We start from the raw sequence: 25,513 nt of genomic DNA, 5'->3' as shown, positions 1-25,513 counted from the left end.
TGGGGGAAACTGGAGGGGGAGATGAACCATGAGAGACTATGGACTCTGAAAAACAATCTGAGGGTTTTGAAGGGGCGGTGCGTGGGAAGTTGGGTGAGTCTGGTGGTGGGTATTATGGAGGGCACATATTGCATGGAGCACTGGGTGTAGTGCATAAACAATGAATTCTGGTACGCTGAAAAGAAATTTAAAAAATAAAAACAATTATTAAAAAAAAAATAGAAAAGTTGCCAGAAGGTGAGAACGTGTAGAATCTGGGTGGAGGGTACCACACAGATAGGCTAGGAAATCTCTGAATCATCACAGCCAGCCCAAAGTAGTAGAGTGATATGAGTGGGTAGATCTGCAGGTTAAAAGAACCATAGGCAAGCCCAGCATCCTTTCCCACTCCCATCCCCACCAATCTCCCAACCCCCCCACCAAAAAATGCCCCCTGACCAGTGTCAGACAATATAGCTCCCCTGTGTCACCCATTAAGTAATGTTACCGATGGAATCTGGGAGAGCTACATCTCTCCACTACTCTAATCATTCCATGCATCCATGCCAGTGACCAAAGTTATGAGAGATCTTGATACCTGATGGAAAAGGCTATTTCTTCCCCTATGTACATGGCCTTCTGCCACTGAGATTGAAGCTGTGCAAGCAGGTGCGCTTGGTGGTGATTCAGAATGTTTAAAATAGGCCAAGTATTACCAAGTATTACCAATGAGGGCAGTGCCCTTGTGCAACTGCAAGGAGGGAAAACTGGAGGGGGAATTCGTGGAGGCTAATTACCCCAGTGGCCCTTGGAATAAAGGGCTGAGTGTAGACATGCCTTGAAAAACAACCCAGGTGTTATCCCCAGCTCTGGTTACCTCCTGTAGTTCCTGACTTCTTTGCACACCAGAGGGAAGATGTATTCTGGCTGTGTTTGGTGGTCTGTATTGCTACCAGATACTGACTTGAGTAGCGGGTAGACTCATAATGCAAACGTTTACAGGGTGGATGGAAAACTACTGGAGAGGGGTGCCTGGGTCGCTCAGTGGGTTAAACCTCTGCCTTTGGCTCAGGTCATGATCCCAGGATCCTGGGATCAAGCCCTGCATCCGGCTCTCTGCTCAGCAGGGACCCTGCTTCCCCCTCTATCTCTGCCTGCTGCTCTGCCTACTTGTGATCTCGCTCTCTCTCTCTGTTAAATAAATAAATAAAATCTTTTAAAAAAAAAAGAAAAGAAAACTACTGGAGATGGTACACTTTCTTGTTAAGCTGGGAATGATGGTTATATGTGAAATCCAAAACTCCATTACTGCCACAACCCTGATTCGACTGAATTGAAATTTTTAAAAATATTTAATAAAAGAATTAAAAACACGGTTCTGGACTAACCATTCTCAAAATTATCACACAATCCACAGAAATTTTTATATCCACATCCTCAGGCCATTAGAGGGAAGACCCTAAGAAGTAACAGTTAAGATCCTGAGGGAGTTCTTTGGGAGCCATTCCACCGTAACAGAATGGACCTATACAGACCCATCCCTGCTATCAGCACTTCTAAGCCCATAACTCGCTGTTAGGTTCAGGGGCTCCTTCACTTCACCCTCTGGCAACTGGGAATGGAGGGTTGGAAGGTGGGATACCCAACGACGAAGTCTTGTCTTGAGGCTCACTGACTCAAATCACGAAAGAGTCGCGTCCCAGACCTCCCATGAGACAACGAAAGACCTCTGAATAAGTTTCGCCAGATTCTTCCACCCCCACAAAACAGACTCCACCCCTCACCTCCAAAGGCCACACCCCTGCCTTCAGCCCCTATGGGAATAACCGGAAGTGGGAAGTGGATTCACCCCAACTTCCGTCTCTGGCTTCTCGGAGAAGTGAAAGTATTGTTCCGGCTGGTGGTATCAGGTGAGCAGGAGAACTCTTGGGAAGAGTTCCATTCCGTCTGGAATTAGGGTAAAAACCCTGAATGAGACTTGAGGGCACACCCCCCCCCATTCCCCACTCTGTGTCTGAGGAATGCGCGCGTGGCCGTGCACACCAGAAAGGCGGGGGGGGGGGCTGGCAGAATCCCGGCAGACCCTGGACAAGGATTACCTCATGTAGTGCCCTTAAATTCTCCCTTTCTGGACAGGGAGTGGATGGTATCAGATCAGGGGTTGGCACTGGGCCTTCCAGGAGCTAGTTGAGGACCCTAAGTTCTGATGGAACCACCTACAACAGATGAGAAAGGCTAGTCAGAACCCGGGCCCCTCCGGCCAGGCCTGGGAGACCCCGGTGGGAGTGGTCGGATATAAGACACCCAGAATTCTATCTCTGGTCTCAGGGAAATGAAAGAATTGGTGCAAAGGGGACTGTGTAAGTTAGAGGGAGAAGACCCAGGCTCTGTCAGGAGGTAAGATAAGTCCCTTCATGAGATATGAGGATACCCACTATCCAGTAAGAGTGGGCTGCACAGAGTCGGGCCCTGCCATCAGCAACAGTGAGTCTGGGGCAAGGAACATCTGCTGTGGTACCTTCTAAATTCTTCCTTTGTTGATTCAAAGAGGAGATGGCATTGGGGTGGGGTTTCTGGCCTCGGATCAGTGAATAGAAGAGTCTGAGGTCCTAACATAAGTAAAGGTGAGGACACTGAGTGAGGTCCGAGTGACCTCCCACCCCCAAAAAATGGGTTTTCAGAGTCCTGATACTGTTCTCAGCCTAGGGAGGGCGAAGGTGAGAGTGGTTGGATGCAGAGCATCCTAAATTACAAAATCTGGCATTTCAAAGTGAATGGCTTCATGTGAGGGGGGCTGCTTTAGGTTTTGAAAGAAACTACTTCTAGGTCCTGCCAGGAGGTAGTGCAAAAGGTTTGAGGGAACCCCCTGTACCCCAAAAGGTAAGGGGTCACACAGATTTCTGACAGGCCCTGGGCAGGAATTTTCTGATGAAGCATCCATTGAATTCTCCTTGTGAGAACTTAGAGAGGTGAGGGCATTGGACTGGAGCATCAACCTTGGAAAAGCAGAGAGAGGTTACAGGTTCTAACAAGAGTAATGAGAAAGACCTTGACTGAGTTCTGAGAAAACCACTGACTTCATATCAAAGCAGGTCTGCACAGAGTACCAGTCATGCTATAAGCCCTGAAGGTATCAGGCAGATATGTCAGACTAAGGGCTCCCTAATGACCTCTTCAGTAATTTTTAAAAATATAAGGGCCTTGTCTTAAAATGTGGTCTCACACCAGGAGAGGGAAGAGTACCAAGCCCTAGCAGAAGATGAGGTGAGGACCCTGAGTGAACAGTAAGGACCCTAATTACCCCAGGATGGAGAGAGTCCTTCTGAGCTCTTTCCGTATTATCATCCTTGAGAAGATATAGTCAGTTGAAGTCTCCCTCAATCTCTCCTCTGGAATCAAAGGGAGATGAAGTATTGAAATGAGGTCAGCGTGAAAGCAATAAAGGGAAACCAGAAGCGGCCAGAAGCCAAAATGATAGTCCTGGAAGTGAAATGAGAGAAACACACCTACCCCAAACAGAGGGGCCTCCACAGAGCCTGGCTATTCTAGACCTTGCTGTCACCCTAGAAGGCCCTAGGCAGATCAGGCAGGTAGCAGTTTAAGGTGAACTCTCGTTACTTTCACAAGGTTCTTAGGAAACAAGCTGAGAAGAGAAAATGAACATTGTGAATTCCTTGAGCAGTGCACGTAAGAAAACCTGCAGAGGTAGTCATTTATAAAACCAAGACAGCATCGCCCTGTGAATGGGCACACACCATCTTATCCTCTTTCTTCCAGGTCACTGGTTCACCTGTCCACATCTCTGCTGCACCTGAACAGAGTCATCATGCCTCGGGGTCAGAAGAGTAAGCTCCGGGCCCGTGAGAGACGCCGACAGGCCCGAGAAGGTTCACAGGATCTGGTAAGTGCTCAAGCCACTGCTCAGTTGCACTCCTCTTCCTCCCCTCATTTGGAAGACATTCCTTTAGAGCTCACTAGCTGAATCATTTGCAATCCCCAGGGTCCTCGGACAGCCACATTCACCGCCACTACTGCTGCAGCTGTGTCATACATGAGATCAAATGAAGGCACCAATGAAGTACAGGGAAGGCCAAGATCCTCCCAGAATCCAACAGCCACTGAGCCCTTCCATAGAAGCCCTCTGGGGGAGAAGGTGTTTATATTGGTATACTACCTGCTATATAAGTATCAAACCAAAGAGCCCATTACCAAGGCAGATATGCTTAGAAATGTAATTCAGATCTATAGGAATTACTTCCATGTGATCCTCAGGAAAGCCTCTGATCACTTAGAGCTGGTCTTTGGCCTCGACATGAAGGAGGTGGATCCCAATAGGCACATCTATGTGCTCGTCAACAAACTGGAACCAAGCTATGATGGGAGGCTGAGTAATGAGAGTAGTGTGCCTGAGACCGGTCTGCTGATGACCGTTCTGGGCGTGATCTTCACAAAGGGCAACTGTGCCACTGAGGAGCAAGTCTGGGAGGTGCTGAATATGATGGGGTTATATCCTGGGAGGAAGCACTTCATCTATGGGGAGCCCAGGAAGCTCATCACCAGAGATTTGGTGAAAGAAAATTACCTGGAGTATAGGCAGGTGGTCAACAGTGATCCTCCACGCTTTGAGTTCCTGTGGGGTCCCAGAGCCCACGCTGAGACCAGCAAGATGAGAGTTCTTGAGTTTTTGGCCAAGATCCATGATACCATCCCCTCTGCCTTTCCATCCTATTATGAAGAGGCTTTGAGGGATGAGGAAGAACGAGCCCAAGCCAGAGCTGCAGCCAAGGCTCTTATTGCTGCCAGGGCTAATGCACGCTCCAAGGCCATGGCCAGTGCCCGTTCCAGGGCCATGGCTAGCAGCTCCTCCCACCCCTAGTAAAATGTGAGACAGATTCTTCATTTTGTTGTTAAAAAAAATACATGTTCTCCTTAGTGGAAGGTCAGGGTGGGGCAGAGAAAACAGACTGTATAGCATGTTTATGTTCCCGTTCTATATGTTAATTTTTAATTGTTTTTTCTTTCGATAGAAGGTTTATTAGCTTCAAAAATCCAAGGTTATGAATAACATTTTCAAATTTTGTGCTGTACATGAGATTTAAGAGTAAGAGATTATTATTTTGTAAACCAAATTGGGAAATTCCTCATCTTATTTACTGATTTGGACTATGATAACATGTCAGTGGATTAGGCATTTCCTTGGAAATGTAAAAGAATTCAGCAGTAAAATACTTGGGGTCAAGAAATAGAGAAAAAAGTAAAAGATGGCCAAATATTGCATTTTCTTTTCACTTTTAGTTTGTTTAAAACTAAATGATACTGCCTGTGTACATATACATATAGATTACTTAAGAATGTAGGATTAATTATAGCACAATAAATTAGACCTCTTGCACACTGTCTCGTTTATTTCTCAGACATTCCTTCAGCATCTTTGGGAGGCTTCCTGCTAGTACTGGGAGTGTCAGAATAAACAAGACCCACCCACCGTGCCCATAGAGTTTTAGAGTGTAGAAACAGCTGTCAAGTAAGAAAGAGGATGGGATACACCCTAAGACCTAAGGACAGGTGAAAAGAAGGAGAGGACATGGGAGGATCCAGATGTGAGAAGTCAAGTGTAAGCACCCCGAGGTTCATGGGTCTGGGGTCTTGGAAAACTGCAAGTCCTTTGGTGTGAGTCAGCTTCACCTGAAGCTGGATGGTGGATCAGATGAAGCTGCTGTGGGAGTGAGGCAAGGGCCAAACCCTCAGAAGCTGTGCCTGGAGTGGGGATGCCTAGCTCAGTCAGTTAACCTGCCTTTGCAGCTCAGGTCACGATCCCAGGACCCTGCAATAGAGCCCCATACCAGGTTCCCTGCTCAGTGGGAAGACTGCTTCTCCCTCTCTCTCTGCTCTGCTACATTCCACTCATGCTCTCTCTCCCTCACTCTCTCTCTCAAATAAAATGTTAAAAAAAATAAAGCCTGGTTTGGAAAACTATTTCTAGAAATTACTTTTTAAGATCACGAATTAGCCAGAAATGGGACAGAAATGAAAGGTGCCCTGTGCTCTTGTCTCACTATAGGGGAACACAGTGCACAAACTAGATATTTTATGTAGATTGTTTCCAGGGAGTCTCTGAGAAATAAGGGTAATTAATTACGCCTTAACCTGTGATTCTCAGAAGCCATTTTGCTGGCAATCTTTGACTTGTACTGTCAAAGACAGAGCTCACTCTTTTAACTTTTTTTTTTAAGAGCTCACTCTTTTAATAGGGTATTTAAATTAAGTTATCTTGTGTGTAAATTGGTAAACTCAAAAAAAAAGAGATGTTTTGATGAGAGTGAACTAGGTAGCCCTTGACACATTTTCTATGAACGTTCTATGCATCCAGCGGGGGAAGATTTTCCCAGCTCACGATAAAAAATCCTCAAAATGTTCCTTAGTGGGTAACTTACTTTTATTTGGTTGAAAGTATCTTGGCTGATTTGGTGTGTTATGTATTAGAGCTTTGTATTGCTGTGTATATTCTCTGACATATCCAGGATAAAAATACATTTTAAAATTCCAAGATAGGAGGTTGGTAGCATTTGATGTCAGAATTTTAATAGTAATAACTGGTAATTATCAAAAATCCAAAAAGCCATTCCTTGTACCAGGTGCCTTACATAAATTACATTCCAACAGTTTTTGACCTCACAAGGTATTACTGAGCCAGAGCGCAAGCTGACTACATTAAGCCCATTTTGCAGACGAGAAACCTGAGGCACACATAACTCTGAAATTTTCATGACTTCACATGTTTCAGAAAACACAACCCTGAGAATAAAGCCCTGGTCTGAATTCCTCTGGAGCCCACGCTGTTGCAGCCTGAAGCCAACCTTCTGTCTCTTAATTCCTTTCTCTTCTCACTATTCCATGATGGCTCTCAGGCAATGAAAGAAAGACCCTGTGGCCCAAGTACTAAAAGCAGGTTTAAAGAAGGAAGGTGCAAATTAAAATCAAACACAATTTGGGGGTTCATGGGGTTCATTTTCCTAGGATCCTCCTGCCCCTCACCCCAGGGTCCCTTGAGAGCCGGCTCTGCCCTGGTCTCAGCACTTGTGTGGAGTCCCCAGTCCCGGCACTTTCCTGCATGACAGCTCCCTCCACTGGGACTTCCCCGCTGGGCCTTTGTGTCCAAACTAGGATCTGACCTGCTGGCCAGCTCTCCTCTGTGTCCTCCTCTGGAGGCTACACCTGCTTCTGGTGGAAGAGACAGCTGCTGTCCCTCGGCCTCCCCTGACTCAGAGCATTTCCAACTCCCTACAGCTTCCATCTCTCCTCCTGGCTCTTCCTCTCACAGCAATTGCCTTCCCTTGTAATTCTGAAAGTGAGGTTTAGACACTTCCTTACCCCTACCCTCCACCCTGGATACCTCCACCACATTCACAGAAGTCTATTTTTTTAAAAAAATTTAATTTAATTTTTTTTTCAGTGTTCCAAAATTCATTGCTTATGCACCACACCCAGTGCTCCATGCCTGCTGATAGGTAGACTCTAATTTGACACAGAATATAGTGGCTATAATATCTTGGAGCAAAAATATATTCATGAAGTTAGGAGATATTAAGAAGAAGATAAAATAGAAATAAAGGAAAATTAAAGCTAATGAATTATTTGAGACTGGCCACTGAATTCACACACTGAACAGTAAGCTGCACTGAGTGGTCAAAAACCAAAGCCTCCCTCCTACACTGTAGATGAGGAAGGACAGGAAATCACTGTGTAGCTACCATTGGCAGATGATGGATTCTAACAGACCCTGTAGTTTTTCAGGAATTTATAGTAGTTTTCTATGGCTGCTGTAACAAATCACCACAAATTTGCTGCTTTACAACACACATGTTTGTTATCTCAGTAGGTATTATCTACATTTCTGTACGTGTAAATTCTGGGATGGGTTTGCTAGATTCTGCGCTCGGATTTTTGCAGCCCAGAGTCAAGTTTTCAGCTGGTAGGCCTCTCCTCATGAGTTATGGGAAGAATCTCCTTCCAAGATCATGCAGGTTGTTGGCAGGTGCAATTCTTTGTGGAAATAATACTGAGGCCTTGTTTTTTGTTTTTATTTTATTTTTTTAAAGATTTTTAAAAATTTATTTGACAGAGAGAGATCACAAGTAGGCAGAGAGGCAGGCAGAGAGAGAGGGGAAAACAGGCTCCCAGCCGAGCAGAGAGCCCAACGCGGGGCTCGATCCCAGGACCCCGAGATCATGACCCAAGCTGAAGACAGAGGCCTAACCCACTGAGCCACCCAGATGCCCCTATTTTTATTTTTTATTTTTATTTTTTTCTGACTGTCAGCCAAAGCTGACAGAGTTTTTCTAGGCCTCCAGTCCTGAGCCCATCTACTTTGAATCAGCAATAAAATATTGCATCCTTCTCACCTTTGGAATCTCTCTAACTGCCCCTCCCCAACTCTGCTGCATTTCTTCTGTATCCAGTCAGAGAAAGTTCTCTGTTTACAAGGGCTCACGTCATTCAATTGGGCCCACTCTGATAATGCAGTGTAATCTCTTTATTTTAAAGTCATTTTCATAACCTCACTACATCTACAAAGTATAACAACAAATTCACAGGTTTCAGAGATAAGGGTATGGGTATCTTCATGGAGCAATTACTCAGTCTACCTCCAAGGTGGAAAAAGTCTCCCTGGAGACATGCCAGCTTTGATAAGAAAAGAAAACTAACAAGCCATCATTTTACTGACTTTTGTCTGTATGTGCTGCAGGGGAAAATCCTGGTTTTCAGTGTGCCCAAAGACACCTGTACAAGTGTTCAGTCATGTTCATCAAGTGGTGTATAGCAGAAACTTAAGTTATGATATGCCCATGGAGCAAAAGGAAGAAGAAAGTTCTCACAGTATTGGGACTGTAGAGGTTATTGAAAAGGTCACGGCAGGAAGGTGCTATATAGAGTGAAGAAGGATGATGCATCCCTGCTGAGATTTCCAGTGTCCTTTAGAAAAATGCTGTGATTCTGTATTTGAACACCTGTCACATAGTAGGCACTTCGAAAGATTTGGAGTATTGCTAGGCAATTTTGGTCTTCTTGGAAACTTCTCCAAGAATGAAGAGGGCTTTTCTCATACAAATTCTAAGTGTTGTACTCTACTGATGACCTACTCTGTAACTGTTTATAGAGAGACTCTAAGTGTTCTTCCACATCGTGTCTTTCCCCCCTTCATGGGCTCAGGGGTACACTATATTGTCAAACGTATTTGTATTAGAAAAAGGTTTTGTGACTACCCTTGCCACTGAAATATGAACAGAAACAATGGTTGTCATTTGCAGACCAAGGCATTTGAGAGTCAGTACGCCACTTTTAAGCTTTCTGTCCCATACAGCAGAATCAAGGAGATCCTGTGTTGAGAGGCTGATCCATGCTGTGTAAGCAGACTCTATCCCTGGGTCACCAGACAGGAAAGATCCTGCAGCCCATCAGGCCTTATGTGTATGAGAAGTAAACTTTTGTAGTGTTAAGTCATCCAGATTTCAAGCTCCTTCCATTACATTAAATAGTAGTTACTTCATCTGAATATCACACAGCTACTTTTTCTATTGTTAGCCTTTCTTAAATATACTAAATACAAAATAGTGCACATATTCTTTTTTTTTAGCTTAACAGAATTTATTTATTTTTTTAAATTTTATTTTATTTTTTCAGTTTTCCAAGATTCATTGTTTATGCATCACACCCAGTGCTCCATGCAGTGCACATATTCTTGGTGCTAAAGAAATTCTAAAAATATGGATAAATCAGAAAGCCCTTTCCTTACTACATCTTCCAAAATTCAACACTCCCCAGAAGTAACCACAGTTTTAAAATGTTGCATATATTATTTTAAAATATAGTCTGGGTTTTTTTCTTACATAAACATACTGAAAAAATACAATCTGAGGATTTTTTAATGTACTTGGATAATGGTGCACATATTGTTTTTTCTCTTGCCCATGTCCCTAATAAAATGAATGCAGGATCTTTCTGTGAGAGCACATATAGATCCACCTGACTCTTAACTAGTCCCCAAAATTCTAATGTGCAAATATGCCACAATTAATTTAATCAGTCTCCTCCTGATGGACACATAAGTTGCTTTTCATTTGTTGCTGTAACTAATAAAACTGATATCAACATTATTAAATAAAATATTGGACAAATATGGATGTTCTCTTATAGGAAAGGTAGAAAAGTAAACATTGGGTTAAAGTGGAAGTAGTGTGATACTACAAATTTTTATGAGTTTGTTAATATTCTGTTTCAATAATGCTGTATCATTTTATACTCTTGCATATTAATGTACATAAATATCCTAAACTCTCACAGGCATTCTAATCAGTTTTAAATGCTGATCAATCTTTTGTGTCAAAATAAATCTTCACCATTATTTTATTTTGAATTTCCATGTTTTCTAGTTATATACTTCAAAAAATAATTCTTTAAAAATTAATTCCCCATCCATAGTAAGCACAATATTTTGCCAGGTATCTTGAGTACTGGGGTATCTGTGAGTAAGTGTTTCAAAATTCTGTTGATAAAATTTTTTCCACTTACTATAAGAAGCAAGGATTTGGTCAGAATGACTAGGTCTCAGAAAATAGTCTAGACAGGATGCTGTCAGCTAGTGAGGAGTATCAGGAGGTCTGAAGGGTAAAGAAATTTCTAGAGCCCCTGAGACAGACCACATACTAAACAAAACCCAGATAGCCTAGGGCAGGCTGGCAGTCTGGGTTGTGAATTTACAGCTCAGTGTATAATGGAAAGGGGACCAGAAGGAGAAAGCATGTGGAATCTTGGAGGGTCCTGGACAACTTCCAGGAAAAGGCTTGGAATATCTATGTATTTTTATTACCAGCCTAAAGTTGTGCAGCTAATTGAGTGGGTGGATCTTTAGGATGAAAGAACCAGAGGCATACTTGATACCCCTCTGTGCCTTAGAATCCCTCCTGCCCACTCTCAGTCAGAATATAGTTAGTTCCCATGCATCATCCAGTGATAATATTAATGAATTTTGGGAAGCCTCTATCTCTTCACTACTTTCATGGTTCTATGCATCCTCTCCAGTATACCAGGGCCAAGAGCTGTCTTGATGCCTGATGGAGAAGGTTATTTCTTCTCCTGTGTACAGCACCCTTCCAGCACTGAAGTCGAGGCTAGACCATTAAAAAATGATCTAGATGCTAAGTCAACTTAGACTGCCTCCCCTGCTTCCGGCAGAACAAGAATGTCCTATGGCTCTGTCTGCTGGTTTATGTTGCCACCGTATACGTTCTGGGGGCAGAGGGCTGAACCCAGGTGTGTAAATGTTTTATGGAAGGGATGGAAAGAATCACTGCAAATAGTGCCGGTCCTTGTTAAATTGACTGGAAGTGATGGTGCTATGTAGTGCTTAAAGCTCTTTATTATTATAACAACTCTGGCTTGACTGAATTTAAAAATGTACAATTCTGTATCGCCTATTTTCAACATTTTCATTTCTGTAGTAAATATTACGACTTTTCAATGAAAACTGATGTTACTGGACCAGAGTATCAATCTCAAGCTAGCAGAGAGAAGGATCCCAGGCCCAAACAGAAGTAAAGGTGAGAAGCAGGAGGAAAGTCTGGAGGAAATGCCCATCAGAGAACAGACTGCCCACACAGAGCCTTGCCTCTGCTGTCTGCACTGGGAACACTGGTTATAGCTGTTAAGCACAGGCACTGCTTCACTGCCCCCTCCTGAGACTGGGGTAGGGGAAGGAAGGACATATACACCGGCGGGGGGTGGGTAGATTTGGCTTTGATCTAAATCTAGCTGACTTGGATCAGCAGAAAAGGGAGTCCCTGGAGTCAAGTTAGGAGTCTAGGAGTCAAGTTTGGAAATCTGAGTGAGGACTGAGGATATTTTCTCCTGCAAAACAGAGGGACCAGCTTAGAGTCCCACCCTTACTGTCAGCCCTGGCAGGCTCTATGCAGGGGTCTCAGGAATTGGCTTCCCTTTACCTCTGCCTCTGGTGTCTCAGAGTAGTGAAGGCTTTGTTGTGAGTGCAGAGAAGTCAGGTCAGCCGATGGAGGAGGAGCCCAGGCCCTGCCATGAGGTAAGGTAAAGACCTTGAGTGATGTTTGAGGGGACCACCCACTCCAGATTTGAAGGGAATCCCACAGAATAACAACTCTGCTTCCAGCCCTGGTAGACCCAGGCAGGTGCAACCTGATTTAGCACCTCTAAATTCTCCCTGTGTGTTTCTGGCTGCTGAGAGCTTTAGACTAGGGTATTGACCTCAGGCCAGCAGAGGGAGGAAGCCCAGACTCTAACAGAAGTAAACACAAGAACTCCAAATGAAGTCTAAAGAAACCACGCACAACAGAACAGAGGGATCTCCACAGAGGCCAACCCCTGCTGGCAGGCTCCAGGAAGGGCGGCTGAATGAGAGACTTGAACATTGGTGGACACTAGGTAAGTATACCACAAATTGCCATATTCGTATTTCTTTAAAATCATTTGTTTTTAAATAAACTTATAAATTAGTTTTATATTTCTAGAAAAGTTGCATAGATGGTAGAGTTCCTTTATGCCTAGTACTCACTCTCCCTTATTCTTAGAATCTGATGTTAATATGATACATTTGTCACAACTAATGAACTAATATCTATACATTATTATTAACTAAAGTCCATACTTCATACAGATTTCCTTTATTTTTTTCCCTAATATCTTTTTTCTGGCCCAAGATCCCACCCATGATATCACATTGTATTTAGTCATCATTTCTCCTAGGCTCCTTTAGGCGGTGACAGATTGTCACTTTCCTTATTTTTTATGACCTTGACAGTTTTGGGAAAGTATTTTGTACTGTCCCTCAACTGGGATGTGTTTGATGCTTTTCTCAAGATTAGACTGGCACTATGATTTCTTGGAGGGAAGGCCTCGGTAGTAAGGTACTATTTTCATTACAGTCTATCATTACATGTATCTATCAATACATTCATCTATCTATGGTATTACATACCATAAACATGACTTAACTGATGATATCAGCTAGCTACCCAGGTAGTATCTGTAAAGTTTCTCTACTGTAAAGCTACTCTTTCCCCTTCCTTTCAATACAGTACTCCTTGGGGAAAAAAAGTCATCGTGCTCAGCCTACACTCAAAGAGTGGGGAGTTTCCATCTCCTTGAGGGTAGATTAGCTACATGAATTTTTTTTTTTTGTAATTAGTCTATACATCCAATTTGTCTATTATCCCAGATTTATTTATTCATTAAGCCACCTATTTATAGAAGCATGGATTCATGGCTATTTACTTTATACTTGGGTTAGAAGCCAGTATTACGTTATTTATTTTCCTGCTCAAATTATTCCATTACTACTAGAATTTTAGGCGTCTAAGCCTTCTGAGAAGATAGAGTTTGGAAAATGTCTGTATACTAACCCATGTATGCATATATATTTATAATTATTTCTATATTTGTCCATCTGTACCTATACTAAGCTAAACATGAGTTATACTGATATCTCCAAACTCTAATCTAGTATCTCACAATTCATTCTATGCTCCCCCTTTGCTTACCTCTGTGAGAAAATTGGCTCCAACTATCCACCATTCATATACTTATTCATTTAATCCCAGTATACAGGTTTATTGATTTCAGATTATTAACCCTAACCCTTCTGAGAAACAATTTTGCTAACTGGAATATAGTATCTGTATACAGTTATTTTTTCTTCATCATACATCATCCACTCATTTTCAAAGTTATTTATGTGAGCATCTCTCTTCCCTGATCCTATTCATTGATATTACTTCACACATTTGTAATACCACTAAAATGATTTGGTCACAGTCTGCATTCATCCCGTAATACCTAGATCTCTGGGGGCACCTGGGTGGCTCAGTGGGTTGAGCCGCTGCCTTCGGCTCAGGTCATGACCTTAGGGTCCTGGGATCGAGTCCCGCATCGGGCTCTCTGCTCAGCAGGGAGCCTGCTTCCTCCTCTCTCTCTGCCTGCCTCTCTGCCTACTTGTGACCTCTCTCTGTCAAATAAATAAAATCTTAAAAAAAAATACCTAGATCTCTGAACTGACTTTTATTTGCATACATTAAGATTAACTCTTTGTGCTTAATCTCTGTGCTTTAATCTCATTCTATGAGATTTAAAAAATGCATGGTGTCACACATCCATCATTAGGATATCATACACGGTAGTCTCACCATCCTAAAAAAATCCTGTGTGTCAATTTTTCAACCACTCCCCTGCTCCCTGCAAAGAAAACCCTAGGAACTACTGATATGTTTTTTGTCTCTTTAGTTGTATCTATTCCATAATGTCATATAAATGAAGTCAAACATTATGTAACATTTGTGGACTGTCTTCTTTTGCTTAGCAACATGCATTTAAGATTCATCCATGTTATCTCATTAATTGATAACTTACTATGTTTTATTGCTGAATAGTATTCTACTATGTGTATGTGAAATAGATTATTTATTCACTCACCTATCAAAGGCAGCTTGCTTTTTGGTGATTATGAATAATGCTGTTGTAAGCATTTATGTGCATGCTGATATGTTTTTTAAATCAGTTGGAGAAACATCTAGGAGGGCAATTTCTGGATCATATAATAAAACTATGTTTACCTTTTTAAAAATATTTATTTTAGAGAGAGAGAGAGAGTTCGTGTGTGCACATGAGCTGGAGGGGCAGAAGGGAGAGGGAGAGAGAATCTCAAGCAGAATCCACGCTAAGCACAGGAGCCCAGCCCAGTGCTTGATTTTAAGACCTCAAGATGATGACCTGAATGGAAACCAAGAGTCAGTTGGTCTGAAACCAACTGACTGCGCCACCCAGGAGCCCCAACACTATGTTTATCTTTATAATAAAAGCTAAACTGTTTCCAAAACCACTGCACCAGTTTCCATTTTTTAAAAGATTTTATTTCTTTATTTAATTGACAGAAAGAGACAGCGAGAGAGGGAATACAAGCAAGGGGGGTAGGAGAGGGAGAGGCAGGCTTCCCACAGAGCAGGGAGCCTGATGCAGGACTCGATCCCAGGACCCTGGGATCATGACCTGAGCAGAACACAGATGCTTAAAGACTGAGCCACCCAGGCACCCCCCATTTTCCATTTTCAACATCAATATGTTGAGAGATCTAATTGCATCCTTGCTAGTAATTGATATTTGGGCCTTTCTAATAGGTACGTACTTATAACTAATTGCTGTTTTACCTGACATTTCCTTAATGCCAAATTATGCTGTGCATCCTTTCATATGCTTGTTTGCCATCTCTATATCTTCCTTGATATATTTTTGTTCAGATATTTTCCCTACTTTAGAAATGCGGTTGTGTATTATTTTCCTAGGGCAACTGTAATAAACACAAATTGGGTGGCTTGAAGAGAAAAGACATTTATTTCCTCACGGTTATGGAGGGCAGAGTCTCAAATCAAACTGTCAGAAGACTTGGTTCCCCCTAAAAGATCTGAGGGAGAATATATTCCATGCTTTTTTCTTACCTCCCAGTAGCTATCAAGCAATTCTTGGTGTTCCTTGGGTTGTAAATGCACAGCTTCAATCTGCCTCCATACCACACAGCCTTCCTCTCTAGTTTTGTTTCAGTTCTCCCTGAGAAAGATAAATGCATGATGATCACATATTGAGATCCTAAACTTAATTACATTTGCAAAGACTTTTTCCAAATAGTATCACATTCACAGGTTTCAGAGACTAGGAAATGGACATACCTTTTTTAGAAACACTATTCACACCACTACTGGTTGCTTATCTTACAAGAGTTCTTTCCAAATAAGTCATTTATTAGATGTGTGATATATAAATGTTCACAGCTTATTTTATCATTCTTTTTTAGAGTGTTTTCTACAGAGCAAAACTTTTCTAATAAAGTCCAATCTATCATTTTTCTTTTATTGATTGTGATTTTGGTACTGTGTCTGAAACTCATTACCACACCCAAAGCCACAGATTTTCATCTAGAAAGTTGCATGGTTTTTCATCTAGAAGTTGCATAGTTTTGCATTTTACATTTAGATCTATAATCTATTTTGAGTTAGATTTTATGTAAGGTGTGAGGTTTGTGTCTAATCTAAGTTCATTTTTCCCATATAGAAGTCCAATTGTTCTAGCGCATTTTGGCGAAAAAAAAAGTTCTTTTTCATTTATATGCCTTTGTACCTTTGTCAGAAGTTAGTTGACTATATTTGTGTGGGTCTATTTTGAGGCTCTCAAAATGATCTATTTATCTATTTTTTCACCAACACTATGTTGTCTTGATTACTATAGCTTTATGTAGAGCCTTGAAATAGGGTGAATCTTGAATAGTGTGAATCTTCAAACTTTGTTCTTTTTTTTCAATGTTGTGTTGGCTATTCTAGGACCTTTGCTACTCCATATAAATGTCAGAGTCAGTTTGCGGATATCTACAAAAAGTTGCTGAGAAAAAAATTGCTGAGATTTTCATTACAATTGCATTAAATCTATAGACCAAATTGGAAATAATTGACATCTTAAGAATAGTGAATCTACCAATTCATGAAAGGGAATAGTTTCTCCATTTATTTAGATCCTGTTTGGTAAGTGCTTTATAGTTTTCTGCAAATGGGTCTGGTATATATTTTGTTAGATTTATCTAAGCATTTCATTTTTTGTGCAACTGTAAATGATTTTTGCCTTTTAAAATTTCTAATTTCAATTGTTTGTTGCTCATATATAGTAAAGGAATTATACATGGGTATTAGTTCCAGGAGGTTTTTTTGTAGATTTTTTGAGATTTTTTTTATTATGTTATGTTAGTCACCATACAGTACATCATTAGTTTTTTATGTTTTGTTTTGTTTTTTATTTATTGTCAGCATAACAGTATTCATTATTTTTGCACCACACCCAGTGCTCCATGCAATCTGTGCCCTCTATAATACCCACTACCTGGTACCCCAACCTCTCACCCCCTGCCCCTTCAAAACCCAGAAGGGAGTTGGGGGAAATTGGAAGGGGAGGTGAACCATGAGAGACTATGGACTCTGAAAAACATCATTAGTTTTTGATGTAGTGTTCCATGATTCATTGTTTGTGTATAACACCCAGTGCTCATTACAACACATGCCCTCCTTAGTACACATCACCAGGCTAACTCATGCCCCCACCCCCTCCTCTCTGAAACCCTCAGATTGTTTCCCAGAGTCCATAGTCTCTCATGATTCATCTCCCCCTCTGATTTCCCTCCATTCAGTTTTCACTTTCTTCCCCTAATGTCCTCTGTGTTATTCCTTTGACATAGAAAATCATTTCCTCCACAAAAATTAAAATTGTATTTTATTTATTTGTTAATGCTTGTCTTATACTAAATGTGACTTGCATTATGATACTGAATAGGATTAATGAGGAGACATTCTTGTTTCATTACCAGTCTTAGGATGAAAGAATTCACTCTGTGATCATTCAGTACAATGTTAGCTACAGGTTTTCTATATACCCTTCATCTAAGGAAGTTCCCTTCTAATCCTAGTTTTTAAAGTTTTTTTTTTTTATCATAAATGGGCATTAAAATTTTCAAATTGTTGGGACGCCTGGGTGGCTCAGTTGGTTAAGCAGCTGCCTTTGGCTCAGGTCATGATCCCAGCGTCCTGGGATCGAGTCCCACATTGGGCTCCTTGCTCGGCAGGGAGCCTGCTTCTCCCTCTGCCTCTGCCTGCCTCTCTGTCTGCCTGTGCTCGCTCTCTCTCCCTCTCTCTCTGACAAATAAATAAATAAAATCTTTAAAAAAAATTTTCAAATTGTTGTTCTACATCTACTGATATGATTACATTTATTTTCTTATTCAGTCTTATATGATGAAATACACTAATTGATTTATAAATGTTGAATTTGGCTTAAAGTTTGGGAAATGAGCCCCACTTGGTAATGATGTATTATTCTTTTTACGTATTGCTGGCTTTTATTTGCCATTATTCTGTTAAGATTTTTTTCCTGTCAACGTTCATGGGAAATGTTTGTCTGTAGTTTTCTAGTAATGTATTTATCTGGCTTTGGGCTTAGAATGATGTTAGCCTAATAAAATGAATACTTCTTTCTCTATTCTTCTGTTTTCTGAAAAAGATCCAGATTATTTGTATTATTTTACCCTTAAATGTTTGATGTAATTCATCAATGAAACATTTAGGCCTAGTGAATCATTTTTTAAGGTTTTAAACTATTAATTCAATTTACTTAATAGATAAAAGGCTCTTCACGTTATCTGTTTCAACTTAAATGAGTTTAGGTAGTTTGTGACATTCAAGAAATTGACCCATTTCATCTGTTCTCAAATTTGTACAGATAGAATTATAATTCAGGGGTGCCTGGATGGCTCAGTGGGATAAGCATCTGACTTCGGCTCAGGTCACCATCTCAGTGGCCTGGGATCCAGCCTGCTTAGGGCTCCATGCTCAATGGGGAGTTTGTGCTCCTCCCTCCTACCCCCCACCCCGCCCCATTCATGCATGTGTTCTCTTGCTCTCAAATAAATAAAATATTTTTGAAAAAAGAGTTGTTCATACTATTCCAATTTTATCCTTTCAATATCTCTGGAATCAGCAGTAGTGACCCTTTTTTCATTCCTGGTATTGGTAGTTTATATCTTCTCTTTTTTCTTTCTTGGTTATTCTGGCTAGAGACTTCCAATTTTACTGATGTCATTGAGGATTGTATTGACCTATTTTAAATATCATTTATGGTCTAATTGTTAAATTATTTCCTTTCTTCTGCTCATTTTAGGTTTAATTTTCTCTTCTTTCTCTAGGTTCCTGAGGGGGAAATTTAAGTTATTTATTTTACATCTTTCTTTTTTTTCCCTCTAATACATGCATTTAATCCTCTGTATTTCTCGCTAAACCCTCATGTAGTAACAATTTACAGATTTTGGTAATTTGTATTGCCATTTATTTCAAAATATTTTAAAATTTATTTTGAGATTTCTTTGACTCATGGGTTATCCACAAGTATGTTGTTTAAATTCGCAAATATTTGGGAACTTCCCACCTATCTTTCTGTTATTGATTTGTAATGTAATTCTGTCATCACCTAAGAACATACTTTGATTTATATTCTTTTAAATTTGTTAAGGTTTGTTTAGTAGTGTTTTATGGATGAAGATATGGATGAAAATGTGGCCTATCTTGGTGAATGCCACATGTGAGGTTAAGGAGAATGTGTATTCTGTTGTTGTTTGATGAGGTACTTTATTATGTCAATTAGGTCAAATTGATTGTTAGTATTGCTCATGCCATCTATATCTTAACTAATTTTCTGACTGCTTCATCTATCAATTACTTCCAGAGGAACGGTGATGTCTGCCAACTGTGATTGCATATTTCTCCTTTCGGTTTAATCAGCTTTTGCCTCACATATTGTGATGCTCCTTTGTTAGGTGCATACATATTTAGGATTGCAATACCTTCTTGGATATCTGATCCTTTTATCATTACGATGTATCTCCCCATCTCTGATACTATTCCTTGTTCTGAAATCTGCTTTGGCTGAAATTTGTATAGCTCTTTAAGCATTTTTTGACTAGTGTTATCATGGTAGATCTGTCTCCATCCTTTACTGATCTACTCTGAAATGAATATTTTTAAATTCAAAGGTGACATTCCTATATGAGATATAAGAAACTAAAATAAAAGTTATACAAGATGTCTCAAGAGACAAACCAGTGATGAGACCTGTTCAGACAAAATCAGACCAGACACTAGTTCATACCACAGCCTTCAGGAATGTATTTCTATTTAATAGAATCATACATTAACGGTAGCAACACAATGGCTACAAGATGACACCACCCATGCACTTGAGTGACCTCTAGCTAGGCTTTAACAAGTCTAGCAATCTTTTCTTGCCATCCAAGTAAACAACAGAATTTATATGTTAATTACCCAAACTTTAAAGTTATTTATTCATCTGGAAATGAGCACAGTTGATATGCATTTTCTAGCTTCCTGCTTCCTCAATTCAGATTTCCTAATAGGTTCATTTCAATATAAGAGATGTCATCTATTGGTCAGCATCATGCACCAGTGAAAGGGACAAATTTAATGTGTTTTATGCTTAGGTTCCTAGGCTTCAAGGTTGGTCCTGTCCTTCTCTGCACCTTGGTCTTATTTTTTTTTAAAGATTTTATTTATTTACTTTACAAACAGATATCACAAGTAGGCAGAGAGGCAGGCAGAGGGCGGGGAAGCAGGCTCCCCGCTGAGCAGAGAGCCCGATGTCGGGCTCGATCCCAGTACCCTGAGATCATGACCTGAGCTGAAAGCAGAGGCTTAACCCACTGAGCCACCGAGGCACCCCATGCACATTCTGAGACTTGGTCAGTTAAGGATAAAGGATATCTACCAGATGGCTAAGAAGTATGCTGCTAACAGGTTAATCCATCACATCATCTAAGAGTGTAAAAACTCTTCCATTTTATGCAGCTGACCCTTGCCTGTAGTGAGGAGGCCATCGAATACTTCCTTTAAAAAGATACCATAGTGGAATACTGACTAGATGTCACCTACCATGACCCCCCAGGTTGTTGGTCTGATCTTGGATGTTCTAAAGTAACTCCTGGAAGTTGAACAGGGGAGTGTGGCAGATAGATTAGAGCTGCTAAATTGGGTTGTGGGCAATATCCAGAATATGGGAATCAATGTACTAAAAATAAGACAAATTAAAGAATTAGCAGGGGATCCAGCAGTGCTTTAGTTCAGTTACAATACAAATTTAGTTAATTTACACTAAGCTGGTTATATGTCCACCATATATGTGGATTTTATTTGCTTTTTTAAAAAAAATTAATAGGAGTTATTTTTTAGAACAGTTTTAAATTTACAGTAAAATTGAGCCTTAAGTTCTAGTTCCCGTATACTCCCACCCCAACACATACCCGCAGTTTCCCCTATTACTGACATCTTGCATCAGTGTGGTACATTTTTTATAATTAATGAACAAATATTAATACATCATTATTAATTAAAGTTCATAGTTTACATCCATTCTCTGTATTTTATGGACCCTTTAGATTTTGACAGATGCATAGTATCATATATCTGCCATTATAGTATCATACAGAGGAGTTTCACTATCTTAGAAAGCTTCTTCTATTTACTTTTAAACTGTTAAGAGTTTCAATACACAAAATAGGTTTCCTGTTGACAGAACTTAGTTGAGTCTTTAAAAATTCTCTTATCCATTCTGACAATTTCTGTCCTTTAATTGGTGGTATTCACATTTATTTTATTTATTTGTTTTGGGGGAGTTATTTTATTTTATTTAATATGTTATGTTAGTCACCATACAGTATATCATAAATTTTTGATGTAGTGTTCCGTGCTTCATTGTTTGCGTATAACACCCAGGGCACCATGCAATACATGACTTCCTTAATACCCATCACATTTAAAGTGATTATTGATATAATTGTACTAAAATCTACTACTTGTGTAGCTGTTTTCCATCTGTTGAATTTGTTCTTTTTTATATCACCTTTATGGTGCTCTCTGGTATTAACTGAGCATTTTATGTGATTCTATTTTATTTCTTCTCTTGATGTATCACTTATGCTTTTTTTTAACCACCCTAGTGGTTTCCCTAGGGTTTTTAATATACATTTTAAATGAATCTAAGTCCACCTTCAGAAAGCACTATACTGTTTCACATGCAGTATAGAATCCTTTTGACAGAGTACTTTCAATTTGTTGTCTTTTGTGACATTGCTTTCAATCATTTCACTTACTCATGTGCTGTAATCATCTAATCCACTATTACTATTGTTGCTTAAACAAGCAATTTTTAAAAATTAAGACTGAGTAAAGTTAAAGATTTTACCTCCATTTATTCCTTCTCTGATGGTTTCTTTTTTATATATGCATCCAAGTTTCTGATCTATAATTTTCTTCTGCATATCTTACATGTAGGTCTACTGATAGTGAATTAACTCATATTTTGACTGAGAAAGTTTTTTTATTTCTCCTTCACCTTTGAAGGACAATTTTGTTGGATATAGAATTCTAGAATGACATTCTTCTTTCAATATTTAAGGATTTCATTTAACTCCCTTCTTGCTTGCATGTTTTCTGATGATAAGTTTACTATAATTTTATTTTTCTTCCTCTATTGGAAGGTTTTTACCAACCTTCTGGCTTTCTTCAAGATTTTCTTCATGTCTTTGGTTTTCTGCAGTCAAAATATGATATGTCTAGGTGTAGTTTGTTTTAGTATTTATCTTGGTGTTCTCTGAGATCCCTATGTTTATGATTTGCTGTCTGCCACTAATGTTAGAAAGTCATTGGCTTATTGTTTCAAATATGGTTTCTACCCTCATTCTTTCTTCCCCTTTTGGCATGACAATTATTTGTATATTATTCCTTTTAATAATGTTCCATGGTTCTTGGGTATTTTGTTTGTTTGTTTGTTCTTTCCTTCTCTTTTTAATTCACTTTGAGAGGTTGCTTTCCACAGATATTCAGGTTTGCTGATTGTTTCTGTAACTGTTCACATCTTCTAATGAGCCTGTTAAAGGCACATTTCATGTCTATTACATTTTTTCTTAATTTCTAGCATTTACCTTTGATTCTTACCTAGAGATTCCAATTTTTTTTTTAATTTGGCTAGCTGATGAATTTTTAAAATTTATTTTTTATTTATTTTCAGCATAACAGTATTCATTATTTTTTCATCACACCCAGTGCTCCATGCAATCCGTGCCCTCTATAATACCCACCACCTGGTACCCCAACCTCCCACCCCCCCACCACTTCAAACCCCTCCGATTCCATTCTTTTAATGACACAATCTATTTGGTTTTGCGTGTTGTCTGTTTGTCCAATTAAAACCCTTAAAATAGTAATAATGTTTATTAAATTCTTTGTCTAATGATTTAAAAATCTGTACCATGTCTCTCTGGTTTTGATGCTCTTTTTTGTCTTTTCAGACAATGTTCTTTCTTGCTTTATGGTATATCTTTTAATTTTTTTTTGAAAGACAGATATGTAGCAGTATTAGGTACTGAAGGAAACCTGCTTTTAGTGTATTTATATTAACATGACTGGGAGTTGGCCTGTATTTAATATTTATTATAGCTATAGGTACCAAAGGCTTCCAGTTCCTCTAGTGTCTCATTTTTGTTTCTTGCCTTTGCTTTAGGGCTTCTCTTTGCATTGGTCCTCAGGGAGCATCTGTGTTTTGCATCTTTCAGCTGTAATACGCTATCGTTATACTGGAGGGTGTTACTGTGGTGGGACTATGAAGTGTAGGAGAATTGTTCTATAATCTTCTAATTAAATCTAAATATTTCAGCCTGCTTCAAGGATGTATGACCACCACAAATATTTGTCCCTCTTCCAGTAATATAGCTCCCTGCCCACCTACCTGCACCCCTACTTCCTTGCCTGGCTGCATCATTCACTCTCTGTTTCTTTGCAGACCTATCTTTTGTTGATTATGTCTTGTTTTGTTTCCCTTAGGTGAGACAGAAAGGCTGGAGGAAGATGGAGTGGGGTAGAGTAGGTCTTTGTTATGTAGGATCTGGGAAGATTACACAATAGTTGTTCTTCCCTTCTCCCTGCCAGAGCCACTAGTGGATTTTCTGGGATCCTCACTGTGCACGTCTGGTGTAGTGCCTGGAGGGAAAGTCTGCAAGTTTGGAGTCCCCTCTATAATTACAGCCTCTGGGAGTTTTGCAGTCTCACAGTATGGGCATTCAGCCTCTAGCTATTTGCGAACATTACTGGTGAATTAATTGGTTCTATCTGTAGAGCTTGTAGCATCTTCTGCTCTAGGTAAGCAGATCATTGTATCTCTCTGAATGTGGCTGTCCTGTGATCTCTGTGACCTCAATTCCCTGTTGGATCCAAGGAAAGTTGATGATTTTCAATTTTTCTAGCTATTTCTTACTGTAAATATGACAGAGGTGATGACTTCTAAACTCTTCCTATGTTGGAGCTGAAACCAGAAGTCCTTAAGCCACTTATTTTGAAATTATTTTAGACTCATATAGGAATTACAAACATAGTACAGAGAGTTCCTGTGTACTTTTCCTCATATTCATCTGAATATATCAAGTTAGGCAATGATAGTACAATCATCAGAACCTGGGAAGTTATATCAGTATAATATTAACTAATCTAAAATCTAATTTACATTTAACCAGTTTTAACATCCAAACAGTCATTTTGTTGTTATTGCTTTGTTTTGTTTCATTTAATGTATGTATAGTTTATGAAATTTTGCCATATGTATTAATTTTTCTAACCATGATCACAATACAATCACTATATAGACTGTTTCAAACACTCCAAACAAATGCCTTGGTATGCATATTTATAATAATGTCCTCTCCCCCACTTTACCCCTGGAAACCACTGATGTTTTTTCCATTACTTAATTTTATCACTTTGAGAATTTTATATAAATGGAATCATAGAGTAACCTTTGGATACTGGTATTTTTCACCAGCAACATACTTTTGAGATCCATCCAAGTTCTTACTCTTATTTTTTTTAAAGATTTATTTATTTGACAGACAGAGATCACAAGTAGGCAGAGAGGCAGGCAGAGAGAGAGGAGGAAGCAGGCTCCCCACTGAGCAGAGAGCCCGATGCGGGGCTCGATCCCAGGACCCTGAGATCATGACCTGAGCTGAAGGCAGAGGCCTTAACCCACTGAGCCACCCAGGTACCCCAAGTTCTTACTCTTATTGATAACCTGTTCCTTTTTATTGCTGGGTTGTATTCTACTGAATGGGTGTATATCATAGTCTGTTTATCCATTTCCCTGTTGAAGAATATTTGGATTGTTTCCAGTTTTTGCCTATTACAAATAAAACTACTATCAGCAGGTTTCATTTCTCCAGGATAAATACTCAGGAAGGGCCTGCTGGATCATATGATAAGTACATGTTTAAACATATGGGAAACTGTTGGATTATTTTTCAGAGAGCCAGGAACATTTTACATTTCCACTAATTTACATTTACCCAAAGGATAATGATGTTGAATATCTTTTTTACAAGTTTTTATTTAAATTCCAGTTAGTTAATATACAGTGTAACATTAGTTTCAGGAGTAGAATTTAGTGATTCTTCACTTACATAAAACACCCTGTGGATGTTGAACATCTTCTAATCTGCTTATTTGCCATCCTTATATCCTCTGTGGTGATGCATGTGTTCAAAATCTATGCCCTTTTAAAAATTTTGACTTTTTCTTCCTTAATGTTGAGTTTAAAGAGTTTTTTTTGCCTTTACAAGTCTGTTGTTGGATATATGACTTGCAAATATTTTCTTTCAGACTGTGACTTGTCTTATTCTTTTAGCAATGTCATTCCCAAACCAAACTTTTTAATTTTGATCAAGTTTAATTTATCCATTATTATTTTTATATATCTTGGTTTGGGGGACAGATTTAAAACCTCTTCATTGACTTCTAGGTGAGCAAGATTTTCTCTTGTGATTTTTTTCTAAAAGTTTTATGGTTAGAATTTTGATCCATCTTAAATAATTTTTATG

At 39.6% G+C, this 25,513-nt stretch overlaps 1 protein-coding gene across 1 annotated transcript; it reads left to right on the top strand.

Moving 5' to 3' along the window:
* The first annotated feature begins 3,805 nt into the window (after positions 1 to 3,805).
* Positions 3,806 to 4,855, top strand: LOC122896887 (melanoma-associated antigen B10-like). The gene is given in 1 exon segment (XM_044234973.1): positions 3,806 to 4,855. A coding segment is annotated over 1 exon segment (1,050 nt).
* The last annotated feature ends 20,658 nt before the right edge of the window (positions 4,856 to 25,513 follow it).

Source organism: Neovison vison, chromosome X (genome assembly GCF_020171115.1).
Source record: "Neovison vison isolate M4711 chromosome X, ASM_NN_V1, whole genome shotgun sequence".
Classification (NCBI taxonomy): Eukaryota; Metazoa; Chordata; class Mammalia; order Carnivora; family Mustelidae; genus Neogale; species Neogale vison.
Note: the sequence above shows the minus strand (reverse complement) of the source record. Positions and strands in the feature narration are given on the sequence as shown.